The sequence below is a fragment of the Anguilla anguilla genome, chromosome 11 (genome assembly GCF_013347855.1).
Source record: "Anguilla anguilla isolate fAngAng1 chromosome 11, fAngAng1.pri, whole genome shotgun sequence".
Taxonomy (NCBI): Eukaryota; Metazoa; Chordata; class Actinopteri; order Anguilliformes; family Anguillidae; genus Anguilla; species Anguilla anguilla.
Window position 1 is genome coordinate 36271754 of NC_049211.1, and position 25637 is coordinate 36297390.

Here is a 25637-nt window from a genome sequence, read left to right on the forward strand (position 1 = left end):
TTGATATGAGCTGATCTCTGTGTTTGTGTTATTAGTGTAATGTGAGCTGATCTCTGTTTGTGCAATTGCTGTTGATGTGAGTTGATCTCTGTGTTTGTGTTATTGGTGTTGATGTGAGCTGATCTCTGTGTTTGTGTAATTTGTGTTGATTTGAGCTGATCTCTGTGTTTATGTTATTTGTGTAATGAGAGCTGATCTCTGTGTTGGTGTCATTGATGTTGATGTGAGCAGATGTCTGTGTTTGTGTAATTTGTGTAATGTGAGCTGATCTCGGTGTTTGTGTTATTGGTGTTGATGTGAGGTGATCTCTGTGTTTGTGTAATATGTGTTGATGTGAGCTGGTCTCTGTGTTTGTGTAATTTGTATTGATGTGAGCCGATCCCTGTGTTTGTGTAATTTGTGTTGATGTGAGCTGATCCCTGTTTGTTAATGGTGATCACACATATGAGTTTCCCAGACAGCTTTTGTGTGCAATGTAGGATATTTTAGATACTTAGAGAAGTATTATAATGGTGGTCACAGGAAAATTGCCTTTTAAATTCATTGGACCTTATGATTACATTACATTACATTACATTACAGGCATTTGGCAGACGCTCTTATCCAGAGCGACGTACAACAAAGTGTATAACCATAACCAGGAACAAGTATGACGAAACCCCTAGAGAGAAGTACCGGTCCAAGTACAGGGAACAACCGCATAGTTCAACTTGGACCCTGGTGGTTAAACTGATTAACACTAACAACGAGAACGGCAACAACGCAATCTATGGAAAAATAAAAATAAATAAAAATACAAGTAGTCGTTAAGACTGGCGCATCAACTAAGTCACCTATTAAACAGCTGCCTAGTTACACCCCTAAGTTTAGTCATTTACAGGGGGGGAAGGGAGGGATGGGGAGAGGTGCAGCCTGAAGAGGTGGGTCTTCAGTCGTCGTTTGAAATGGGTCACAGTCTCAGCTGTTCTGACCTCCACAGGGAGGTCATTCCACCATCGTGGGGCCAGAACAGACAGGAGACGTGTTCTGGAAGTGCAGGTGCGAAGAGGGGGAGGTGCTAGGCGTCCTGATGTTCTATGATGTTAGAACATCATGAGTTTGCAATTGTGTGTTCCTCTTAAAGTTGTGAGAATACTTCATTAGATTACTCGCTCTCTGTGGTGCATCAGTATTTCCAATAATGTGATCCTATTATCTGCACAAATGCCCGTGCCACTGCAAAAGCCCCTCCCACTCTGCTGCGAGGAAAAATCCCACTGGATGCTGGAAGCCCCTCCCACTCTACTGCAGAATCCCCTCCCACTCTGCTGCAAGGGGAAATCCCACTGGAGGCTGGAAGCCCCTTCCACTGCAGAATCCCCTCCCACTCTGCTGCGAGGAGAAATCCCACTGGATGCTGGAAGCCCCTCCCACTCTACTGCAGAATTCCCTCCCACTCTGCTGCAAGGGGAAATCCCACTGGATGCTGGAAGCCCCTTCCACTGCAGAATCCCCTCCCACTCTGCTGCGAGGAGAAATCCCACTGGATGCTGGAAGCCCCTCTCACTCTACTGCAGAATCCCCTCCCACTCTGCTGCAAGGGGAAATCCCACTGGATGCTGGAAGCCCCTTCCACTGCAGAATCCCCTCCCACTCTGCTGCGAGGAGAAATCCCACTGGATGCTGGAAGCCCCTTCCAATGCAGAATCCCCTCCCACTCTGCTGCAAGGAGAAATCCCACTGGATGCTGGAAGTCCCTTCCACTGCAGAATCCCCTCCCACTCTGCTGCAAGGGGAAATCCCGCTGGATGTTGTGTAACCCAGCTCTCACCAAACGATGGTAATGATTCGGGAATCACCCCCAGTTCAAGCGCATGGAACATTCCGGGGACGCTTTGAAAAGAAACCGCTGTTAAAGGCGTTTGAGCACCTGCTGTAAACGACCAATGAAACGGTGCTGACGGTGACTGGCACGCGCAATCTGGCCACGTGCAGCTGAGACCCACACTGAGCCTGGAAGTTTCACACCTCTGTGCCGAACCTCTGGGTGTTAAATTGCTTTAAGATTCATGAAGAGGAGTTTTAATGCGGTAGACGGGCTTGTCTGCACCCTGACTGCAGCGGGCAGAGGGCTGCAGGGTTCTCCTTTAGTTCTGCGGAGCTGCCTCAGTTTGCCCAACAGGGCCGTCGCCTGTGATGTAAAGCATTCAGCTCAGCTTGACGACACCGCTCCGGTGATCTAAGAAATATCCACTACTATTCGTCACATAGCATCAATAAAATTGCGCCACATTAGTTTCCCTGAAATGCATCTTGTCTGCATGTCTGTGGTTCTATGCAGTGCATTGCTTTGACCTATACTGCACTTGATGCAGACAAGTACCTACACATGTATATACACTATGTTTCTCTTTGACTAGTCACCAAGAACCCAAATTCCCATGTGAATAAATTTGCCCTTAAATTGAATAGAATATAAATTAATTTAATTGAAATTAAATTGAGTTCTTGCCAGCTCTATTATCAGCTCTATCTATTATCTGCAATCTGTCATACTCTAAATTTTCTCTGGCTTAAAAAACAGAGCCAGGCATTTGTGCTACAATCTGCCAACACTAAAAACGCCATTTTGTATTTCCTTGCTGAGTGATTTTTTCCTTTAAAGGTGGTTAGGTGTGTTAGTAGAGAGACTGTAGAGAGGGCTGGACTCAGCACACAACACAGAGGCACTGGGATCAGCCATACGGTGTGTGTTCTCACTACGCCTGTCAGGAGATCCAGGCCATATACAGCAACTACCATAACAACAAGAGCTTATATTCAGCTTCAGTGCGCCTTGGCATAGATTCTGCAAGTTTCTGGAACTTTACTGGAGGCAATACCATTCTTCCAAAAGACATTCCCTCATTTGGTGTTTTGGTGATGATGGTGGAGAGCACTGTCCAACATGCCGGTCCAAAATCTACCATAAGTGTTCAATTGGGTTGACATCTAGTGACTGCAAAGGCCATAGCATATGATTCACATCATTTTCATTGTCATCAAACCAATTCAGTGACCCCTCCTGCCCTGTAGATGGGGACATCGTCATCCTGGAAGAGACCACTCCCATCAGGATAGAAATGTTTCATCATAGGATAAAAGTGATCACTCAGAATAACTTTGTGTTCATTTGCAGTGACCCTTCCCACTAAGCGTACAAGTGGACGAAAACCATGCCAGCAAAGTGCCCCCCCCCCCCCCCCCCCCCCCCCCCCCCACAGCATAACAAAGCTAACAGCCCCTCTCCACTGTAGGGATCAAGTATTCAGGCCTGAACCGTTCGCTTGGTATACGCCACACATGCACTCACCCACTTATCGTGAATATGGTGGAGGATGACTCATTTAACCATATCAGTTTTTTCCATGTCTCTGTAGACCAGTGCCAATCGTATTTGCACCGCTGAACTGTCAAATGTGCATTCGTCTTTGTAGTGAGGGGTTTATGCACTGCAACCCTACTATAATATCCCTCTCTATGTAGTTATTGGTGGACTATTGGACTACTGCTTGCTGACACAGTCTGATCACGTCCTGTATTGACATTCTCAGTCACCTGAGGAAGAGTTGCTCTTATGTTTTTTCTTACATATTGCACTAATGCACGAGCATCACGGTCATCAAACGTGCACTTTCAATCCACAATTTCCAGCCCTATTTACTGATGTCTTTCCCATAAATCTAAATGCCCTAGCCAGTTGAAAATTCTTTTTGTGCCCCTATAATGAACCCTCTTTTAAAGTCACTTGGCTCTTTTCCTTTTGCCATCTTAATCTAAAATCAAGGTCAACTGTGCCTGCCCAGCATTTTTATACATGCCACAAATCATGATAGGATGTTAATTGTTTAATTGCATCATGCTGTACACCTGCATCATGCTGTACACATCAGGGTCTTTGCCTGAATCTCTGTTCTCCTGTGCAATTACAGAAATTCCCATTTCTCTTCATTGCAAATACTTGTGTTCTGCCATCTGTCCAGAAAACTTTGTTCCAGAACTCCTGTGGCTCCTCTCTGTATTTTTTTCTAATTCTAATCTGGCCTTTCAGTTATTTCTGCTGATGAGAGGTTTGCATCTTGCAATGTAGCCTCTATAATTCTGCTGTCTCTATAATCCTCTATAAGTCTTCTGCATATGGTGGCTGTGATATTTTCACCCTGACCTCTGAAGACTGCTGGTAACGGTGCTCCTCTCCACAGATGAAAACAAATGCTAATACCAACACTTAGAGACTCACTTCACACTTATGTGTGAACAATGCGTGAAAAAGGAAATATCTGAGCAACCGTTAACATCTGTCAGTCATCTGTCAACATGCTTTAGCACAGTTAAAAATGGGGGGACTCAACATAAAAACAGCTGCTTCTGTAAAATGGTGAAGCATATACACATGTAAATACCATTAAATAACTGTCTGCACGTTTGTCTCATATTCTTCTTTTAATCTCAAATCCAAATGCCTTAAGTACATAGATAAACAACAGATCTCACTCTACCATTAACATGGTTTTGGAGGGCACTGTTAAATACCTTGCCATACCATACGTGGAGGGTAGACTAACCATATCGTACCTTCAACTTTCAATCTGCTACTTATGAGCCTAGCATCCGAACCACTATGCCACACTCTTGCCTCCTCAACGGTATGCTTCAAACACTCGTCCTCTGTGCCCTATGTCGGGTGAGTGCATACTAAGGACCCAGTGAAGCATATCTGACACCAGTAGCACTCACAGACCGACAGACCAGTAGCACTCACAGACATGTCTAAGAGCTGTGGCACTACTAAACCTTTTTGGGGGTGCATGACCCCGTGTACGGGTGTTGCGTGTCCTCCTTATCTAACGCACACCGCGCGCGGCGGGCGTGATCAGGGCTCACCAGTAGCGCTCTCATCCGCTCCTCTCTCAGACCGCCTTCGCTTTAGCCATCCATGAAACGCACTGCTCGTCCTCCGCAGAGCTCATATCCTAAATACTTTGTCATCGCTGACAAGTTTCCTTTTCTGTGCGTCACCATGGCAATGGTTGAGGACTTCCTGTGCAATGTTGACACCCTGCAAAAGCTGTTTGAGAAGAACATCTTTCATCAACTTCCTCCTGGGTCTCAGAACGTCTGAGCGATGCGCACTTTATATTTTGTCCCTATTTGTTCATTTGTCAGCAAGTTATGCTAACTGATGCAGATAGACGTTATTGGAAAGGTTAATACAATATGCAGGGAGCTCACGGTATAAAGGTCGGCCCATTGCTGCAAAGTGTTTTAGGCTGTTCTTTACAGGAAATGGCAACTGACACACTTCTGCCATAAGTAGTTTCACACATAGCTCTGAGTAATCAGACCAGATAGATAGAATTATCACACAGTCTTTGTGTAGTTTACAAACAATAGCAGCCTCAAATTGACAGAAAAACGACAAGCAACATTTTATATATTAGAGGAAAATTCATTTTAAAAAAGTACCTTCCATCACTGGGAAGGTTGTGGAATGCAGTTGGAAATTTTAGTTTAACACTTTAAAAAAAAAAAATAGGCTTGCTTGAGAGAAAACTTATCCACAACAAACAACAAATCTGGCTTGTCTAATCTGATAACCGGCTACAGACTGGCTTTATTTTCTTATAAACATTGCTGTTAGCACTTCTTTCAACTATTGGAACAATCAAGTCAGCTACAGTCAACTGAGATTGAGCTGTTTATGGTAGGATTTTAAACTAAGCACTGAGTGAATCAAGAAGTACTGAGTGAATGGAAAATCTTACCTTTACCCACATCTTGACTGACATGACGTGTGCAGACAAAAACAGCAGATGAACTGCCAATGGTTGGGCTGTCGGAATTTGAAAATTAAAGATGACTTGCAAGCTCTATAGTGAGCAAGCTTTCATAACGAGCTAACATTTTGTGAATTAGCAACAGGTAGTTTTGAAAGGACTGAAATGCAAATGATGGATTTTTAAGTGAGTGGACACTGGCAGCGACAGCTCATTGAAATGCACAGATTGAGTGGAAAGAGCCCAGATGTGATATGGGAAGGCTGGGTGTGTGTCAATCAGATTGTACTTAATGGCACTCTGAAATATTATAAAAAAACTTCTCTCTACTCTATCATATGAATTTAGACTTGTTTTTAAATGATGCTAATAGGACATCAGTGCAAACAGATTGCTGCATGTTACCTGTGAAAGTGAAAGTGCATTGAATGCCTGCCCTGGCCAACCATTCTCTCAAACCACTAAGCTGTGGCTTTTTGCTCAAGTGTGACACCCCTTTGAAAGGCCACAACTTCCTACATTGACTTCTCCATTTGGCTCGTTCCTCTCCACACTGCCAGTTACTTTCATCTGGTTGCGAGTTGTATATTTTTTCTCCTTAAAGAAAAACTGGTGTTCTTAGTGCAGCAGTAGGTCCATGTTAAAGAAAAAGTCCAGGCTAAAACACTTTAACATTGTTATTGTTTGGGTCGTTGTGATGTAAAATGCATCTCAGGTCATATTTTCCTGTTTTTTTCTTTTTTGTAGTATTTTACTTTTCCGCAGCTAAACTCGAGTTCCGTAGACAATGTGGCATCACAAGGTGATATTGCCACAAAAGGCACAGTGCAGTTTATTATGGAAGTGTGTCTTCTACTCCCTATAACACCAGCTATAAGTATCATTTCACCCCATTAGGGACAACAAGTCAGGGGTTTTGCCTTGAATTCCCCTTAATCAACTTTCTGCAATACGCCTACTGAGAGAAACCTATCAGTTATCGAGAGGACAAATTGATCTTTGCTCAGTAAAGTCTTCAGTGTTAAATCAACTCTTACAGAGTTTATATGAGTCCACTAGGCAGAGTGGAGAAAAAGGAGTTCTGGGTAACGTAGTAAACTAACACTTCAGATCCAGAAGAAGCCTGCCATGATTGCAAGTAAAAAATTGTGAATGGCAATGAAGTAAAATATATTGTACATATCAGATAATAAACCCTGGAATGAATTTCAAATTGCTGCAACACCTTTACAAACAATGTGAGTGTTCTAGCCTGGAATTTTCCTTGAAGTCCAAGGTAATGCACTGCTGCATCTGAAGTAATGTCCACATTTGCTACCTTTACAGAATTCAGGACCGGAGTAAAATCTGATGGGTAACATACTTTCAAGTTAGCATGTAGGCTAGTTGCCAGTGTTTGCTGTGTTGTGCTTTTAAATACACCAGGGAAGCAGAAACTGAGAAGCTTATTGGACTTTGTTTTCAAAGCTGTTCATTTTCAGCAAGAACAAAACTTAAATAAAATTTAAGAAGGGCCCTCTTTTCACAGTTTTGGGGTGATTGTTAAACACTAGCGGTAACTCAAGGCGCTGGTAAATTAGGCCATGTCCAACTCCGTTCCAGGCATTTCCTGACTCTAGGCATTAGCACTATGGCACAGTTATAAAATTGGTTGGTTTGATAAAGAATAAAGGAACTGTGGGCATGCTGGGGGTTTGGTTTCACTATTGCCAATAAGATTGCCCCATTTCTTGCTATGTAAAAACAGTGTGTGAGTGCCACAGCCAACGGCTAATACTGTCATAGCCGAAGAGCAAGTGAGTTATGAGAGGCTCCCTTACGAGCGTCTCTACAAACCATTACTTACGAGTGTCTCTACAAACTGTTACTTACGAGTGTCTCTACAAACTGTTACTTACAAGTGTCTCTACAAACTGTTACTTACAAGTGTCTCTACAAACTGTTACTTACAAGTGTCTCTACAAACCGTTACTTACGAGTGTCTCTACAAACCGTTACTTACGAGTGTCTCTACAAACCGTTACTTACGAGTGTCTCTACAAACCGTTACTTACGAGTGTCTCTACAAACTGTTACTTACGAGTGTCTCTACAAACTGTTACTTACAAGTGTCTCTACAAACCGTTACTTACGAGTGTCTCTACAAACCGTTACTTACGAGTGTCTCTACAAACCATTACTTAGGAGCGTCTCCACAAACCATTACTTACAAGTGTCTCTACAAACTGTTACTTATGAGCGTCTCTACAAACCATTACTTAGGAGCGTCTCCACAAACCATTACTTACGTTACTATGTTGCTGCAGAAAAGGGGATGGTAATTAAGAGTTAATATTCGTTTTTTTTTTTTTTGGAGCAGTGTTGATAGAGTTGATACACGATACACCTTTTCTTGTTCTTTATGTGTATTCGTAGAGGATAGAGCACCTGTCATCTCATTAGTTCTGCACAACATCCATAAATACAACACAAAGTTAGAAGACTTCACCTGCGGTGCACCCAGCATTTGAAGAAATAGGACATGCGAGCATGCTGATGAAGATTATACTTGTGCTTTGTAACCTTGTTTAGAAATGTACTATGCAAATAGTCATTATTGTTATTACTATTATAATAACACTTAAGCACTTGCCTACTGTGCATAGAAGCACAAAAGCACTTTCAGAAATGCTCTGGTACAATACAAAAACCAAAATTTCTTAAGGCAAGCATGATGATCTATAGTATAGGATGGTGGCACGGTGGTGTAGTGGGTAGCACTGTCACCTTACAGCAAGAAGGTTGTGGGTTCGGCTTGGGGCCTTTCTGTGTGGAGTTTGGATGTTCTCTCCTCCGGGTACTCTGTTTCCTCCCACAGTCCAAAGACATGCAGGTAGGCTAATTGGAGACACTAAATTGCCAATAGGTATGAATGACCTTAGTAACGAAGTAGGTGCTGTCCTCTGACATTAGCTCTAGTTGAATAATCCTAATAGTAGGCTAATAATCCAAATTAGAATATCTAAGAATGGATTGACTGCATTTGTCTTGAAGCCAAAGAAATGAAAAGAGTAATCACAAGGATCACTGTTAGAACACGTGATCTCACGGCTAAAACACTCTTGGCTCATCACAGTTAATACACTGTTAACACCTCACAGCTAAAACACAGTTTGCACCTAACAGTTAATACACTCGTAGCTCATCATAGTTAATACACTATTAGCATGTCACAGTTAATACACTGTTAGCACCTCACAGTTTAAACACAGTTAGCACCTCACAGCTAAAACACAGTTAGTACCTCACAGCTAAAACACAGTTTGCACCTAACAGTTAATACACTCTTAGCTCATCACAGTTAAAACACTGTTAGCACCTGATAGCTAAAATCAATGAGAGGCCACCCGTAAATGGTGAATCTGATTCAATCCACAACTGATGCTCTAAAGAAACTGATTGACTGTTTATCTCAAAGTGGAGGAGCTGAAGAATGAAAAATAAGACTTTGAAAAATCACAGAACCTGGGTTTGTGATATATCACAAAAAGTCCAACAAAGAACATCAGTGGAAAGGTGAAGGTGGTTTGCAATGTGGCACGCAGTGAGACAGGCTCAATGTGCTTCATCTTCTTGCCTGAAGACTCAAAACAGGAGAGGACGCTCCACATCCAGCAGGCCCATTGTGGGGATGCATTTCACCTCGAACTAAAGGAGCATGAACCCAACCTTTGAACTAAGGATCATCCTCATCATCTTTTCTTTGATCACCAATCAAGCAGTTAATTTGTTGAATAGTCAATACCAGTAGATATAACTTCACAATTTTCTTTTATGAGATCATTTTATAGCATATAGAAATTTCTTATATTTAAAGATTATGTGAACATCTGGGTATTGACACATTCTTTATTCAATTGAGAAATGTTGTCTTGATTTAATTTTTGAGCAATTGACCAACAGGTGGCGCTAATCTAAAAGGAAGAAGTACTTGAAGCCCATAAAGCGGTGAGATGGGTTATAGTTCTAATATTTCCACAGCACTTTATTCTTGTGAATATTTATATAACAAACAATATGCCAAACAATTACATGAAAACTAGCCAAATTGTCTCAATATTTCCTTTTCGTTAAACCTATATGGGGTGGAGATTTTAACTCATTGTTAAAAAAATTGGATAATGGCTTAAAATTAAGATTAATGAGTGATGAATCTGTCTCTGAAAATATATGTTTAAAGTTTGGCATCCTAGTCATCTCAAGACAAAGAACTCCTCAGAAGGTTAAATCTGAGTAACATGGATTTGCCTACACGATGCTGCTCTTTGTCTAAAGAATCCCGCACTTATTTCTGCTCAATATCCAAAATTGTGGAAAAAGTTGATACAGGGTGGCTCATCCTGTAAAAGCACTGTTGAAAGCACCATCCTAGCTCTTGGTTGGGCTCCACAGTCTAATACTGAATCCAGAGTTCCCGACCAACACAAAAATGACTGGCATCACCCAGAGATGGGAGGGTTACAGTCGGATGGGACGTCGGGGGCCCATTGCGCACCAGTAATCTGCTTGTTGATCAGGAACCTGCCAGTTTATCAGTCGAGCTGCACATGAAGTGTGTTCCTCAGTCTTTCCTGTGTGAGGCCAATTTGCAAACTGTGCTGTGATAAGAATTGATGCATAGTATCAACTGATTCAGAGGAGAGCATGTGCTTTCTCACAAATCAGAGGTTGCACCAATGAGCAATTAGGCTTTCCACACCGGGGAGAAAAGGGGGTAAGCATGAATAAACAAAAGAAAATGTGGACAGTTTTAATTGAACCACCTGTTTTAATAGAGAATAATCTTACATCAGTAATCATGGACATCAGTACATTTGCATAGTCCTTCACCTGTAAGAAAGGAGACCTTGTCCTGGAGAGGTTACTGAAAGCTGAATTGAATTCTACTGCAATACATTAGTTTAAAGCACTACATGTTTTGAGTTTGGTGAATATTTAAAAAAGAAAACGGTCGCATACAATGAATAAAATGGATTAGCTACACAAATATTATTCTTCACATTAAAAAGGCCCATTTTTAATATTTATCAGCTGATGAAAGGATTTAATTTGTGTAATCTGGTAGATGAGGCTATACTGTTTGAGAGTGTTGCCTAAGGTGACTTAAACGGCCACTTGTATTGTATGAGTAATATTCCATACCAGGTCTGAGAATTATTATTAATAAATCACAGACACAGTAAAACAACTTTGAATTTTATCATGCAAGGAGTTAAATCCAACGTTTGGAAAAAAAGAATTAAATTTGATCGTCAGTCCAGTGGTTAAGAGATATCTCTTTGTGGATAGACTTTGCTCTCCAAAGCTGAGGAATTATTAAGGACATATGTTCCTATCTCTCAGTATCCCTTCAAAGATTGTATAACACCTTTAAATTAATTGGTTTAAAAATGCATAAATGCCCACTTTTCAGAGGTATGTAAATAATTTGGCAGTCCAGAATTTGTCCTGAAATGTAATTCAGCTGTAGATAAATGTCGGTAAATTAACTGACTTTCATACGGCATTTTTAGCTTGATTGGCTTTTAGCGTTGATCAACAAATCCCATTTCAAGTAGCATTTCCTCTCCACTCTATGGACCAAGAAAGGTGCATGATATGAAGCAGTTCCATGACTTTTCTTTTTGTTGGGCACTTTCTGAGTGATGATGGACATGTGGAATATGTCACATAAAATCTGAGTACTGTCCAGAGAATGAACAATAGTTTTATTGATCGTATTAATAGGAGAGAATCTTTGTTCATAAGGAATTCTGTACAGTTGATGACCTCACAACAGCCCTACCTTCACTGTAGTCTCTCAGTTGGGGACACGAATATCCTAAAGGACATATGCAGTAATGTCTGTTGCACAACTTTCTCCCCAACGTTTTGATCGTCTGTTATTTATTTCCAATGACATAAAGGTAAAAAAAAACTGTCAGCAAATTATGTCGGTGAAGGAAATTTCATTCAAAGTCATACATAGACTTTAAATGCAAGATGTTGGTTATAATTGTGACTTTTGTGGAGTAAGAAGAGAACATTTTTATAATAACGGAGTTCAAAAAGGTCGTGTAGTAAATGTTTACGTCACCGGAGGGGAAACCTACTGCCAACGGAACCCGGATGATAGCGCGGAGGAGGTGGAACGATTGTAGCTAGTTTACAGCTGCGCACTCAGACGGGAGCAGCGCCATTTCACATTTCCAGAGGGAGGACTGCGGTAAGACGAAGAGAAAGTGCGGGAACGGCGTTAGTATAAACAGGTAACACATTTCATCAAACTGCAGAAAAATTAATTGCGTCCAGTTTTCTGAGAAAACACAATGCTGATTCTGTCTTGATTAGTCTGGTTAGAATGCACATTGTAACGTTTGTTAAATGGTGATGTTCACTGGACGGGCTAGCGCAATGTAGAGGGCCGCCATTTGTTTTCTTAATTCTGAATAATGTAATGGCTAACCAGCATGGCTGTGTAATCAGCGTAATCTCCAAGAAGATCGTTTGGTTAAAATTAGTTAACCAGTGAGCTCGTTTGTTTAAACGCGCTAGCTGTAATATTACCTCCAGGATAATTTGTTTCGTTTAAACTCGCTAGCTAATCAACAGGGTCGTTTGTTTTGTTTGAACTCGCTAGCTAGCTAAGCCTCATGCTCGTTTGTTGTGATTAAATCAGCAGATTGGTTGGTTTTGTTTAAATTGTTTAAATCAACTAACCAACAGGCTCGTTTGTTTAAACTCCCTAACCAGTAGGCTTGCTTGTTTTGTTAAAACTCAAGTTGACTCGTTTGTTTCCTTTACTAGCTAGCTAAGCTCTCTAGCTAGCTAACTATGGAGCTTTTTAGTTAACCTTCACCGCCTTCGTGCTCACCTGTACAGGCTAAATAAAAAAATGTAAAAATAAAAACAAAAAAAAAACAAAAACATTTGCCTAGAGCGAAGGGGATGTGTTGGTTACTGAATGGTTAGTTAGTCTGATTAACCCAGTGAATCCAGCAGGCTAGTTGGCTAACAAGCTAAGCTAACCACATGTTCCACACAGCCTAACGCCAGAACAATTGTTTTAGTGTTTTATTGCCTGGTTGGTGCCCTGTAAACGCGTTACTAATCAAGAAAAATGTTTTGAACATATTCTGAATGTAAATTATCAGCTGGTTTGGTCCTTGCATGTGTTAGTCTCAGTGCAATTTATTCACTATTGTGTTTCGCTGTCGGCTAATTGCGCTGCGCTAGTGCTGCAGTTAAAGGGATAGGTCGCATTTTTTAGACCCTGGTCGCTGAGAGTTATGACGTAATACATTGGGGTACAGGTCGGGCTCAAGTCCTCCTAATTTGAGTACACGTCGCTCATTCTCCGTTCACCATTGGCTTAGCCAAATAACTGTGGGCTCAGAATCACCACCTGACAGCTATTTAACTGAGACATTTAATAAAGGAACTTTAAATTGTCACTTAATGAAAAAAATTATTTTGAATACGGTAGCGCGCGCCGGTTTTGTGCCATTTCGCTCTGAAATTACTAGAATCCCAAGTCCCTCAGGACGCTGTCAACTGTAACGTTTTTGGGACACTTAAATATACGAACGTCTGAATAAATAAACAATTAACATCTAAAACATTTCACAGTGAGTTTAAAATGTGTGAATGCTTTCGATGTGGTAAACTTTCATTGATGGAGGTCCATGAATTCAGAGTCGCTTAAGTTTAAGCACTGCAAAAAAGATAAGTAGGCTTGTCGCGGTGTTCGGTTGAACACTGGCATACGAAGCATGAGCCTACACTGGTGTTATTTTCTCACCACCAATGATATTTTGTAATGGCAATTTAAAACTAAAGGAAAAGTTAAAAAAATCTCCATAGCTTCAACGTTGGCGTTATTAAATGTAAGCACATTATATTTACACAATACTAAATACTATCCAGTATAGCCAGTTATCAATTAGGCGAGTAATCATTTTTATTTGCATCACAGAATACGTGGACTCTTCATTCTCCACACTGACACATGGAGAATATTTGTGGGAAAGAGTATTTTCAAGTTAAACAATCTGGAAGTGCATGTTTTGTTAAAGATAACCCCAACTGTCTGTTTTGCTTGCATTAAGCGTAGACTAGTGATTAAAACAGATTTGTCTACTGTCTATCTCTATCTCACACACTCACACTCTTTCCAGTTGTAGTAATTACAACAGACAAGCTACACAGAGTTCTTTCTAAAAACAACACAAAGTATGTTTTGTTATGCATACTTGTGTTTTAGTAGGAACACATACAAAGTAGGGCCACTGTGTGGGGTTTTTTTTTTGTTTTTTTTTTCTTCTAAGTGCTTTCCAAACCTCAAGCATCAAGTACATGCCATTATCCTCAGATGTGTACTACCGTGACTGGGCCCAGTATGTCAAGTATGTCTATTCTCTTTATTTCAGAGATCCTTGCGCCAAACGTAGCAAGCATCATGCACCTTCGTGTTCTCTAGCAAACCCACAGAGGAATTTTTGTCATAACCAAAAAATGGTTAATGGTAGTCCCTATTTATTTTTTTGTGTGATATATATATTTATGATATTCCAAAAAAATAATATCAATATTGAATTGTGCCTTCAGCGACAGTGACTGGTACTTTGGCCAGAGATTAACTGTGACTCTCTTTCCATCATAGACAGTTGACTTCAGTGTCGCAAAAATTCATCAGCTCTGATTATATAGCCTAGGTAATTATAATTGAGTGCTTCACTGGGGGGGACTTTGTTAATCGCAATCTCATGAATAAAACAACGCATCGTTACGCTCATATTCATGTAGTGGTGCCGCCTGCCTTGATGCAATATGCTACACACGATTCCTGCTTTGCTATTGGCTGAGGTTCTTTTAAGCATAGTGAGGCGAGCCATAACGCTGTGATTTTTTAATTTAGCAGATTTTGGCGTGTGAGAGTATCTTAGACTTTTTTGGAACTACGCTCTATTTTTCGTCTTGCGCTATTGTCCGATATTTTGATGACCTTTACTACTTCCTTTTTGATGTTTGATCTTTTGTTCCCGTTGCCAGAGAGCACCGTCATATAATTTTTTTATTTTTTGGTTATTTATCCAGCACAGCACATGGTTGGTTTTTAGTGAAACTTTCCCCTTTTAGAAATTAAAGGAAAAACATTCTGACAGTCATCCCATGTTTGGCCCTTTGTGACATACAGTATGAGCAACGTGATCAAGCCGCTGTTATAAGAAAGGTGCCAAAGAACCGTTCGGACCTTCATGTACCGGTTTTTAAAAAGTGTTTCTATTTCCCTGCCCTGGTCACTCTCATGCAGATACTTTTGCATAAGAATGTTTTTAATTTATCACATGATCTAGCACATCCACACAGGCATCCTTTTTTTTTTTTTTAATGAACGCTGTCAAACACCAAAATGCATCTGCCGAATTATGGTCCCGTAGGATGTTATTGCAGTTTATGATGTGAATTTTACACTCTGGGCCGAGTGGTGATGTGCTGTCCAGGCGGGGTTGCAAAATCCTGGGAATTCAGATTATTCGCTCCGATGGCATTTCAAAAAGTGGTTTACTGCCTTTGTGATGGTATTAGTCATGCATGCAACTTGCGTGTTTTATTCAAATTTTCTTTTACACACACTGAAAATTCCCCAAAATCGATTGTCAACGTTTCCGTGCAGCATTTAAAAACTTCCTGGAGGTCATCCCTCCCTTTGTAAGGCTTTTTGTCCTGTGCAGGCTACTGTAATGTTGCCTGGGGGAAGCAGAGAGTGGTGCTGATGCATTTCCATGTGCTACGCATTTCCTCAGTGTCTGAAGCCACCTATCCTGAGTCACCGGCTGGCCCTTTGTCGGTGTCCTCCAATCAGGGCTCAGCGTTGTGTAATATAAGCATTGGCTATCTTTTTGGCTGTGTTCCTGTGTATGGGGGGGGGGGGGACTTGTTCAGTTTCTAGGTGTTATGCAGTTGCCCAATCAGTTTTGTTTGAAGTAAATGATGCATTATTCTTTGTTTGTGTGGGAAATGTGTAACACATGAAAATCTAAATTCTTCTTTCAGTTTCACGCACACACTCGTGGAGTAACAGTTTTTTAGAGAATTGATGCCGGTTGAAATGGGAGGTAATGACAAAGCTTTTATACCTTGCATGCTGAAAGTGTTTTCATTTTCTGTGCTTAAAGTCCCGGGTGCCGGTCTGGTTCTGCTTGACGTAGCACTGCCAGCCTGCTGGCCGCGGGACGCCGCTGCTGCTGCTTTAGGAGCTCTCAGTCGGAGACTCACTGTTCAGTGAGAGAACTGCATGTCGTTGAGTAAAATAAACTTACAAGGTGCCTTTGGGTGTCTCATTAATCTCCTGTTAAAAATGCTTTTTTACTTGTGCTTTTTTTACTGGCAGTGCTTAAGTGTGGGGTTGGTTGGCGAATTTTGGGGTGGTTTGGCAGAGTTGTGCTTTGTGCCTGATGGGGTGCTGCCCCCTCCCCCCCTCCCCCCTGTCTTTCCAGACCCTGCCATGCACAGAGACTGCCCTCTGGACTGCAAGGTGTACGTGGGTAATTTGGGGAACAATGGCAACAAGACGGAGCTGGAGCGGTCCTTCGGGTACTACGGCCCCCTGCGCAGCGTGTGGGTGGCCCGGAACCCCCCCGGCTTCGCCTTTGTGGAGTTCGAAGACCCCCGCGACGCCACGGACGCCGTGAGGGAGCTGGACGGGAGGTGAGGCCCCGGCCTGGCGGGACAGACAGAGCCGTAAGCGGGACTGGGTGGGGGGGTTAGGGTTAGGCACACGTCAGTGGCAGAGGACACTGGTCGCGTTCATGTAAAGGTGCGTAAGTGAGCGTGTTTGAGTGTGTGTGAAAGGTGTGTCTTCCAAAATGGCGGCCAGTCGTTTGTGGGCAAGTGCTCCTGCGAGTGGCTCGTGCTGTGTCTTGTTTAGGGTTGGGTATCGTTTTTGATTTTATCGATTTTAATTACCAATTCGATTCTGCATATTGAATCCGGTTTTGTCGAATCCTGTTTCCGATTTTTGTCATATTAGAGTGCGCTTACCTACTCCAACGACGAGTTTGGTTTCAGCACCATAGTACTGACACAGTCAGGATTACAGCCAGTCAGCACTGACACACTCAGGTTTACAGCCACAGTCAGCACTGACACGGTCAGGATTACGTCCACAGTCAGCACTGACACACTCAGGATTACAGCCACAGTCAGTACTGACACACTCAGGATTACAGCCACAGTCAGCACTGACACAGTCAGGATTACAGCCAGTCAGCACTGACACAATCAGGATTACAGCCACAGTCAGCACTGACACAGTCAGGATTACAGCCAGTCAGCACTGACACAATCAGGATTACAGCCACAGTCAGCACTGACACACTCTGGATTACAGCCACAGTCAGCACTGACACACTCAGGATTACAGCCACAGTCCGCACTGACACACTCTGGATTACAGCCACAGTCAGCACTGACACACTCTGGATTACAGCCACAGTCAGCACTGACACACTCAGGATTACAGCCACAGTCAGCACTGACACAGTCAGGATTACAGCCACAGTCAGCACTGACACACTCAGGATTACAGCCACAGTCAGCACTGACACACTCAGGATTACAGACAGTCCGCACTGACACACTCAGGATTACAGCCACAGTCAGCACTGACACACTCAGGATTACAGCCACAGTCTGCACTGACACACTCAGGATTACAGCCACAGTCAGCACTGACACTCAGGATTACAGCCAGTCAGCACCGACATACTCAGGATTACAGCCACAGTCAGCACTGACACACTCAGGATTACAGCCACAGTCAGCACTGACACACTCAGGATTACAGCCACAGTCAGCACTGACACACTCAGGATTACAGCCACAGTCAGCACTGACACACTCAGGATTACAGCCACAGTCTGCACTGACACACTCAGGATTACAGCCACAGTCAGCACTGACACTCAGGATTACAGCCAGTCAGCACCGACATACTCAGGATTACAGCCACAGTCAGCACTGACACACTCAGGATTACAGCCACAGTCAGCACTGACATACTCAGGATTACCGCCACAGTCCGCACTGACATACTCAGGATTACAGCCACAGTCCGCACTGACATACTCAGGATTACAGCCACAATCAGCACTGACACACTCAGGATTACAGCCACAGTCAGCACTGACTGTATAATGATGTATATAGCGCCTTTCAGGATCTCATTGTGCCGTTTGTGTGCAGAACTCTGTGTGGATGCCGTGTGAGGGTGGAGCTGTCGAACGGCGAGAAACGATCTCGGAACCGGGGACCACCACCCTCCTGGAGCCGCCGCCCACGAGACGATTACCGCCGTCGAAGCCCCGCCGCTCGCCGCAGGTAAGCGCCCCCCTTCCTCTGACAGACGGGAGCATCGGTGCCTTTAAACCTGAGAGTACTTATCAGCATGGGAGCCCCCTCCTTTTCCAGCACCCTCCCCAAACGCCCCTGTTCCTCAGAAGCCCTTTCCATTTTGAATACGCCTCGTTGGCAGCAGGATGCCGTTGCCCATGATAAAGGCTTAACTAGGTTTAGTGCATCAATGCCAAACTAACTGTTCAGATGCTTCCATTATTTATGGATGCATTCTGAAAATTGCGGTGCATTGTTAGGTGTTCAAAACATAACCAAATTTAACATGGCAAATGAAGGCAAACGGTGTACTTCCTGCAGTACCCTCTTGGGCAGGCACAGGAGGGAGAGGTAGTGTGTTAGGGCAGAGGAAGGTGAGGTAGTGTGGTGAGGGAGAGGAAGGAGAGGTAGTGTGTTAGGGTAGAGGAGGGAGAGGTAGTGTAGTGAGGGAGAGGAAGGAGAGGTGGTGTGGTGAGGGAGAGGAAGGAGAGGTGGTGAGGGAGAGGTAGTGTGTTGGGGCAGAGGAAGGAGAGGTAGTGTGGTGAGGGAGAGGAAGGAGAGGTGGTGAGGGAGAGGTAGTGTGTTGGGGCAGAGGAAGGAGAGGTAGTGTAGTGAGGGAGAGGTAGTGTGGTGAGGGAGAGGTAGTGTGGTGAGGGAGAGGAGGGAGAGGTAGTGTGGTGAGGGAGAGGTGGTGAGGGAGAGGTAGTGGTGAGGGAGAGGAAGGAGAGGTGGTGAGGGAGAGGTAGTGTGTTGGGGCAGAGGAAGGAGAGGTAGTGTAGTGAGGGAGAGGTAGTGTGGTGAGGGAGAGGAGGGAGAGGTAGTGTGGTGAGGGAGAGGTAGTGTAGTGAGTTATAGCATAAACTGCATAATCTGGAGTTATCTTAACAAGGCCTGAGGAACCACTTAAGTGTTAATTCCAGCAATACTTGGTTGACGTTTTTTTTTTTTTATTTATTTTTTTTTTAAGTATGCGAAATGGAGGGGCTTTTGTGTTGAGTGTGCTAAGTGGTGGGGCTTTTTGTGTTAAGTGTGCTGAGTGGTGGGGCAGGCAGTTTAAACATTTGGCTTCACCTTCATTGTCATCTTGTATTGGCACCCAGAAACGGGTTGGTTTGCAGCTGGGAGACGAGCAGGTGGAGGTGGGTGGTGCAGTGTGCAGTAGGAGCTGGGCAGTCAGCCAGGAAGGCTCCATGTGACCCTGGCATTTCTGTGGAGCACAGCTAGCATAGTTTCTCAGCAAGCGTTAAACGGACATGGCTGCCAGCTGCCATGTGTCATTACTCTGTAGAGTTCATTATTTTCATTTCAGAGTATGTCAATTATTTGTGGAAGGCTAAATGTGACTAAATTAAATAAGCAATGAAATATCTATGAATTTATTTTATGCCTTTTATTTCCAAAGAACACTTTGCACGTGCACATTATTAATTTCCTCGCGCTTGTCTGTCTAGCAGTCAACATGGAGGGGGCTGACAGGCTGATTATTTCATTATCAATTTATTTAATTTTGTTACTTTATGGTCTTCCATAATCATCCACTCATCACCTGTTGAAAGACCCACTCTAGTCTAGGGCTAGGCAGTATACCGCAATTATAATTATTGAATGCGATAACAATCATGACCAATATGTGGTGTATTGCCTTTTTTTAAAAAAATCTTTAAAAAAAATTTAAATTACATGTTTATTACCACATGAGGTATAATTTAAGAGGAAAAGACATACAGGGCACATGGTGGCCATGATGACTGCATTTGATAGCCATCGTTGCGATGTATCGCCCAGCTCTGCTCTAGTCCTTATTTCAGTTAATATTAATGGTTAACAAGGCCCTTTTTCTAATGTTATACGCTCACGTAGAGTCGTAAGCAGTCTTAAGTGTGTGACCTGATCTGACCCGCAGGTTGGGCCAATGGGATCCTTTTAAATGGCCTTAATGCACAAGAGAGAACCAGCCATTATCCCAACTGGGGACGCACATTTTAAATAAATCATCCGATTAGTCATCTTTAATGTTGACAAATGAGTACTCGATAGTTGTTGAGGTAAATCCCATTACTATGTTGCTTTGTAGCGCACTAAAAAAAAATGCAAGTGACGCAAGAGGCAGTGTTCTTCATAAATGGGCTCAATTTTCACCCACGTTCGGAACGCACTACACCAAAAATATCCACCGCACTGTGAAAGCACAGAACGGCATTTGTTAGACGGCTGTTAAATTTAGACAAAGTCCGTGTAATAAACGCAGCTCAGGGAATTTAACGTCTCTTCTGCCTGCTGCCCTTAAATAGCGTATTAAAACTGTACAGCTGTAGCCCCAGGGATATAGTCTTCATGCGAGTAATTGTGAAGAAAGTACATTTGCCATCTTGCATTGATAAGCAAGGGCCGGCGATGTATAATCTGGTCACTTCGTCCTGCGGGGAAGTGGAGCTCTTTAGCATAGCGGCATAGCATAGCTCGTTAGCATAGAGCGGCATGTAAATAAATGTAATTTGTGCCCAAACTGCCCAGGGAATGCCACAGTTAAGAGAAGGGGCGTAGATACACAAAATATATAGCAGTCCTGTAATTACGCTGAAAACACACACTGTGTATAATCTCAACAAAGATTTAATTTTAAATCCCGGTGGGGAGACTCGTTAGGGGAAGTTTCCTCCCGGCACTGTGTTCAGCGTAAGTAACGTCATCCTTAGTGAATGACGATGGGTCACAGAGGAACGTCCCTAGTCCCATCCCCGCTCTTCACTCAGTCTGGTGTGCTTTTGCAGTGCTCAGGGTTTCTTGTGGATGAGCAGGCGGTGAAAAGGCTCCTTTTGAAAGGGGGGGCTTTTTCAGTCCTGTGTCATTCCGGAGACGTGGTTAAAATCGACGTACAGGCCGCTTTATTTTTCCTCTCTTCCTTAAAGCACTAAAGTGGGTCTATGAACGTTTGAGAAACTCTCCTAGCTGTTCGCGATTCACACAGTGTTCTCTGTCAACGATTAAGTGTCTCTTTCTGGGTCAGTGGAGTCGAGCCCGGTCCTACTGCACACAAGCCAATTGAGGGCAAGTGTAGAACTGTAGTAATGCTGAAATGTACTGTTAGCCTGTTCCTTTCTTTACCACCCATGTTAATAAACTGAACCCCGTTTCAGAGTCACCACCATGCCTCTCCTCACCACCCTCTGAGTCAGTCAACTAGCCCTCTTTCAGCATCACGTGACCTCTGAACAACGTGCCCCAATCAGCTTGGCTGATGTCGTGTCACACGACCCAGGCCTGGCCAGTCGTCAGGTGGCAGCGCCCGTTGGTTCCTGAGCATGCCAGTTCTCTCGGCCTCCTCTCCAACCTTGCCCCGAACCGGCAGCGACCCCGCCTCACAATTCCCGACCAATCGGCGTCTCGCTTTTCCCCAATGTCGGCACCACGGCCTGCGAGCGGCGGCCCTCGGGGCAACCAATAGAAAAGCAGGAGAAATCCACAGGCGTCCCCGCCAGCCAGCTAAACGCCTCGCTGCACGCGGCAAACGCTTTTCCGCCCAGCCGCCTGGCCTCCAGCCCGCCTCCCCTTCACCATTTCTAGCTCGTTGAAAAGCAGAAAACTAGTAAGTTTTTTCCTGCCTCCTCATGTTCACTGATGGGAAGGGTTTAAATCTGCTTCTGTTTAAAGGTTACTGAACAGCCAAGGGGGGTCTGAGTTTTACAGCGGAAGCTGTGTTGTCTGTGCTAGGCCACGCCCAGCTGTGTCGTCTGTGCTAGGCCACGCCCAGACGGCCGTGTGCAGCTGTTAGTGCGGCAGGCTGCTGGCCAGGAGGAGCTCAGAAGCTCTGGTGAAGCGAGCTGTTCTGGTCAGGTTTTATTTCAGTCTCTCTCACAAAACAGTTTTTAATGTGCCCGTAACAAAACTTGTTTATGTTCACGGTGTGGAGATTGTTACCTAGGTGATTCTCCCTTTGCCAATCTTTAGCATTTGTTTCATGGTCTTATTCCCTAATCACTTTGAAACATTCAGACTTTGACCTCTGAACAGGTGTACTGTGCCATTCTCGGTGGTGGAGAGAACCTAAATTCCAGTGAGCTCCCCCACACGCAATGTAGAGTCAGTTTGGCCCTTTCCCCCTGTAAGGGTATGGCTATACTGGGATCACTGGAGCTCTGTGTTGGGGAGGGAAGATCACTGACTGGAGCTCTGTGTTGGGAGGGTAGATCACTGACTGGAGCTCTGTGTTGGGGAGGGTAGATCAATGACTGGAGCTCTGTGTTGGGGAGGGCAGATCACGGACTGGAGCTCTGTGTTGGGGAGGGTAGATCACTCACTGGAGCTCTGTGTTGGGGAGGGCAGATCACGGACTGGAGCTCCGTGTTGGGGAGGGTGGGTTTGTGTGGAAGAGTCGCAGTGGAGCATAATGGGGAAACAAGTTAGCCGATATCTTGGTAGTGTGTGATGTTCTCTCTTTTGCTTCCTCCCTCCCTCCCTCCTTCCCTCCCTCTTTTTCTTTCTTCTTTTTTTCTGGTCCCCCTATCCCAGATCACCGCGTAGGAGGAGCTTCAGTCGCAGTCGCAGCAGGTAAGTCATGACTTTCATTGGCCAGGTTATCCTGCTGCCTGACTTTCATTGGCCAGGTTATCCTGCTGCCTGACTTTCATTGGCCAGGTTATCCTGCTGCCTGACTTGTGCTAGCTGTGGGAGTTTCACTTTCTCAGTTGATTGGCTGACAATCATGCCAGTTATCCTAGACCAGGATGGAGATGTCCTGGTTCTAGAGACACAAGTGTGCTCTGTTTAGTCCAGTCTGTTAGGCATGTCTGAGCGGAACCAGTGAATGTCATTTATCCTGTCTAGGAAGTATGGTTCAGTGATGCTATAATGAAATGCAGAGTATGGTTGAATTATTTCATAAAGGAAACCATCGTTTTTTCAGATTTCATAGAGGCTAGGCAAAGGTGTGTTTTTATGATGTCATAAAAGAAATGCAGAGTATAGTTGAATAATGTCATTAAGGTTTAAAATTGGTTTAATGTGGTCTTGTGCTGCTTGCTGTGTAGGTCCCTCTCCAGAGACCGGAGGAGGGAGCGGTCTCTGTCTCGGGACAGGAACCACAAGCCCTCGCGCTCCTTCTCCAGGTCCAGAAGGTAAGCGTGTGTTTGTGCAGGTGGGGTTTGCTGGGTCTGCTCTGCATAAACGCACTGACTGGATGTGCTACAGGCCTAGCACAATGTCATTTTTTTCCCCTAAAATAAAAAAGCACTGCAGATAAAGTTTATAAAAAAAATTTTTTTAAAAAAAGCATGTGGAGCCTTATGGTTGCAGTGCTACTAATAGTGTTTATAATCCTGGGGAATAAAGGGGAATCCATTTGCGTGTAATCATTTTAAAAGCGGTATGAAGATGTGAAGATTTTAGCATCCAGTATAATTTTGTAATTTACAGTCCTAATTTTACATTTCTCTTTCCAGTCGTTCCAGGTCTAACGACAGAAAATGAGAAGTTGTCAAAGTGCAAGAAAGGTGTCTAAGTCCAAAAAAAAAAAAAAAAAAAACTGATTTGTCATCCTTTGATCTCTTGAATCCAGTCATGTTTTGGAGTGCATTTTTTTTATTTTTTCCCCCTTTTTTTAAGAATGTGCATTTTAGTGGTTTAGTTAAGTGTGTCTGGTCAAATTCAAAGCCACCCTGGGTTTCCTACATTTTAAATCTGCAGTTCCATTTCCAAAGAAGATTCTAGAACCCTTTAAAACTTTCTCGGCCTGCGCTCCGTTCCCGCTCGCGCGGCAGTCCTGTGCCAGCGTAGGGGCGGCGAGGGCAGGCGGCGTGGGGTTCCGCCAAAACACTCGCTGGATGCGCAGGGTGCTTCAGGAATGGATACTGTGTACTGTAACTGAGTCAAGGAAACCTCCTTGTGGTGGAATAAAGCACTCTGTATACTTTGTATCAGTCCAGTCCTGTATTTCTGACATTTGTAACTGTTTGTATTGTTACAATTAAAACTTTGGCCATAGAAAGGGTTTGCCTTTTTTTTTTTTGTTACTGAATTGTGTTGAGTGATTTTTTTTTTTTTTTTTGGACATGCTTGAGTCTAGAGAGACCGGTTTGATTTTGAGTACTGCATCTTAACTGCCTTGGAATTATCGACCTCAAAGCTGTGGTTAAACACCCGTGACCTGGGACGGATCGAGAATGAGGGAGGCCCCTGCCCCATGTGCACCTACACGCACACACACTCCTCTGGGGGCTGCCTTGACCCGGGACGGCTTTCCCTGTCATACCCCCTCAGTACCCCCCCCCCCCCCTCGTGTGTGTGTGTGTGTGTGTGTGTGTGTGTGTGTGTGTGTGTGTGTGGGGGGGAATCCGTGTCCAGCGTTTGTGTTGGGAAATGTGGGGAGTGGTTTGCATGTGGAGCCAGGACGCTGTTGCAGTGCAGAATCCCTGCGCTCCTGTCGCCATTACACGCGTCCACAGACTGAAGAGATGGGAGTGAGCGCTGTGTTGGCATGGCGATGGGGAGGGTTGCCCCGGAGACGCACGCTTTCCACGGGGCCTGGTTCCAGCCCTGGTCCCTGACCATGTGACTAGGGGCACGTGATAGCCTCACAGAGATGTAGGGTGAAGCCACCCTCAATTCTCTGGGGTAAAACTGCAAGTCCATCTAAAGCCCTGACACGATCAACACTGGAACATGACTGTTTTCCCACAAAAATCTGGAATCGTCAAAATGCTCATTGGGTGGGGCAGGGATTTTTTTTATTACAGGTTCCTTATGTTGGTGTGCTGGCTATTAAATGGTTGTGGAAGAATGGCAATACAAATAAGGCCGATCAAGTGCATGACAGACCAACTGTATAACGTAAATAGACGCCTCCAAAATTAACAACATTTGCTTTTGCAATTCGGTCCAGCTGGTATTGTCATCGGTCGTTTAGAAACTGCAGCAAGATAATGACTTCACGCCAGGTAGCCTATATTGATTTTCTTTAAGTCAAAACGGTTCACATTCACCGCTGCACCTGTTAACTGATAACTCCTTTTTAACTAGGCTACTGTAGCTGCCCTGCAACGCCACATTTCTAAGCTAATGTTAGCTAGCCCTATAGATCCTCTACCGACATACAAAAGCTTAGTAAGACTCGTGTACAATAGCCCATTAAAAACACTTCAATCTATAAATATATCCACTTTCATTTATTTCTTGTTCATGGTAAAGGAAAAATGATTGAATCCATGGCTGTTTCTGAATGTAGGCTGTGTTTGCATGCATTTGTTTGTGTATGTCTGTCATAGCCTACATTTATGTATAAATTACTATTATCACTTACAACAAGCACAGTACAAAAAGAAATATCTGATGAAAAACTTGTTTTTAATGTACGAAAAAGTGAAGTTAATCTCACACACTGTCTAGAAGTCATTCATTCAAACAGGAAAAATCATCTAGGCCTGCCATTAAAAATAC

At 43.7% G+C, this 25637-nt stretch overlaps 2 protein-coding genes across 7 annotated transcripts in view; one reads left to right on the forward strand and one right to left on the reverse strand.

Annotated features, from left to right (window-relative positions):
- Window positions 1-5012, reverse strand: part of LOC118207243 — a 32511-nt gene extending 27499 nt beyond the window's left edge. For all 5 annotated transcript variants that reach the window (XM_035380619.1, XM_035380620.1, XM_035380618.1 and 2 more), the window contains exon 1: window positions 4903-5012. The gene's annotated coding sequence lies outside the window, so the exon portion shown is untranslated. The remainder of the gene's footprint in view (window positions 1-4902) is intronic.
- A 6916-nt stretch (window positions 5013-11928) lies between these two features.
- On the forward strand, window positions 11929-24179 carry LOC118207598 (serine/arginine-rich splicing factor 3). 2 transcript variants are annotated; one of them, XM_035381349.1, is made up of 7 exons: window positions 11938-12082; window positions 15870-15931; window positions 16313-16523; window positions 18060-18194; window positions 22716-22754; window positions 23234-23320; window positions 23645-24179. In XM_035381349.1, the coding sequence occupies exons 2-7, from the start codon at window positions 15913-15915 to the stop codon at window positions 23670-23672; spliced, it is 519 nt and encodes a 172-aa protein (XP_035237240.1). In that variant the 5' UTR covers window positions 11938-12082; window positions 15870-15912; the 3' UTR covers window positions 23673-24179. The 2 variants fall into 2 exon arrangements, with proteins under 2 accessions (XP_035237241.1, XP_035237240.1); XM_035381350.1 differs by lacking the exon at window positions 15870-15931 and having other exon boundaries at window positions 11929-12082.
- Window positions 24180-25637: the final 1458 nt, after the last annotated feature.

Coding starts and splice junctions, on each gene's coding strand:
- LOC118207598 (XM_035381349.1), top strand. Junction 16,524..18,059: donor GTGAGGGAGCTGGACGGGAG/GTGAGGCCCCGG, acceptor GTTTGTGTGCAG/AACTCTGTGTGGATGCCGTG. Junction 18,195..22,715: donor AGCCCCGCCGCTCGCCGCAG/GTAAGCGCCCCC, acceptor CCCCTATCCCAG/ATCACCGCGTAGGAGGAGCT.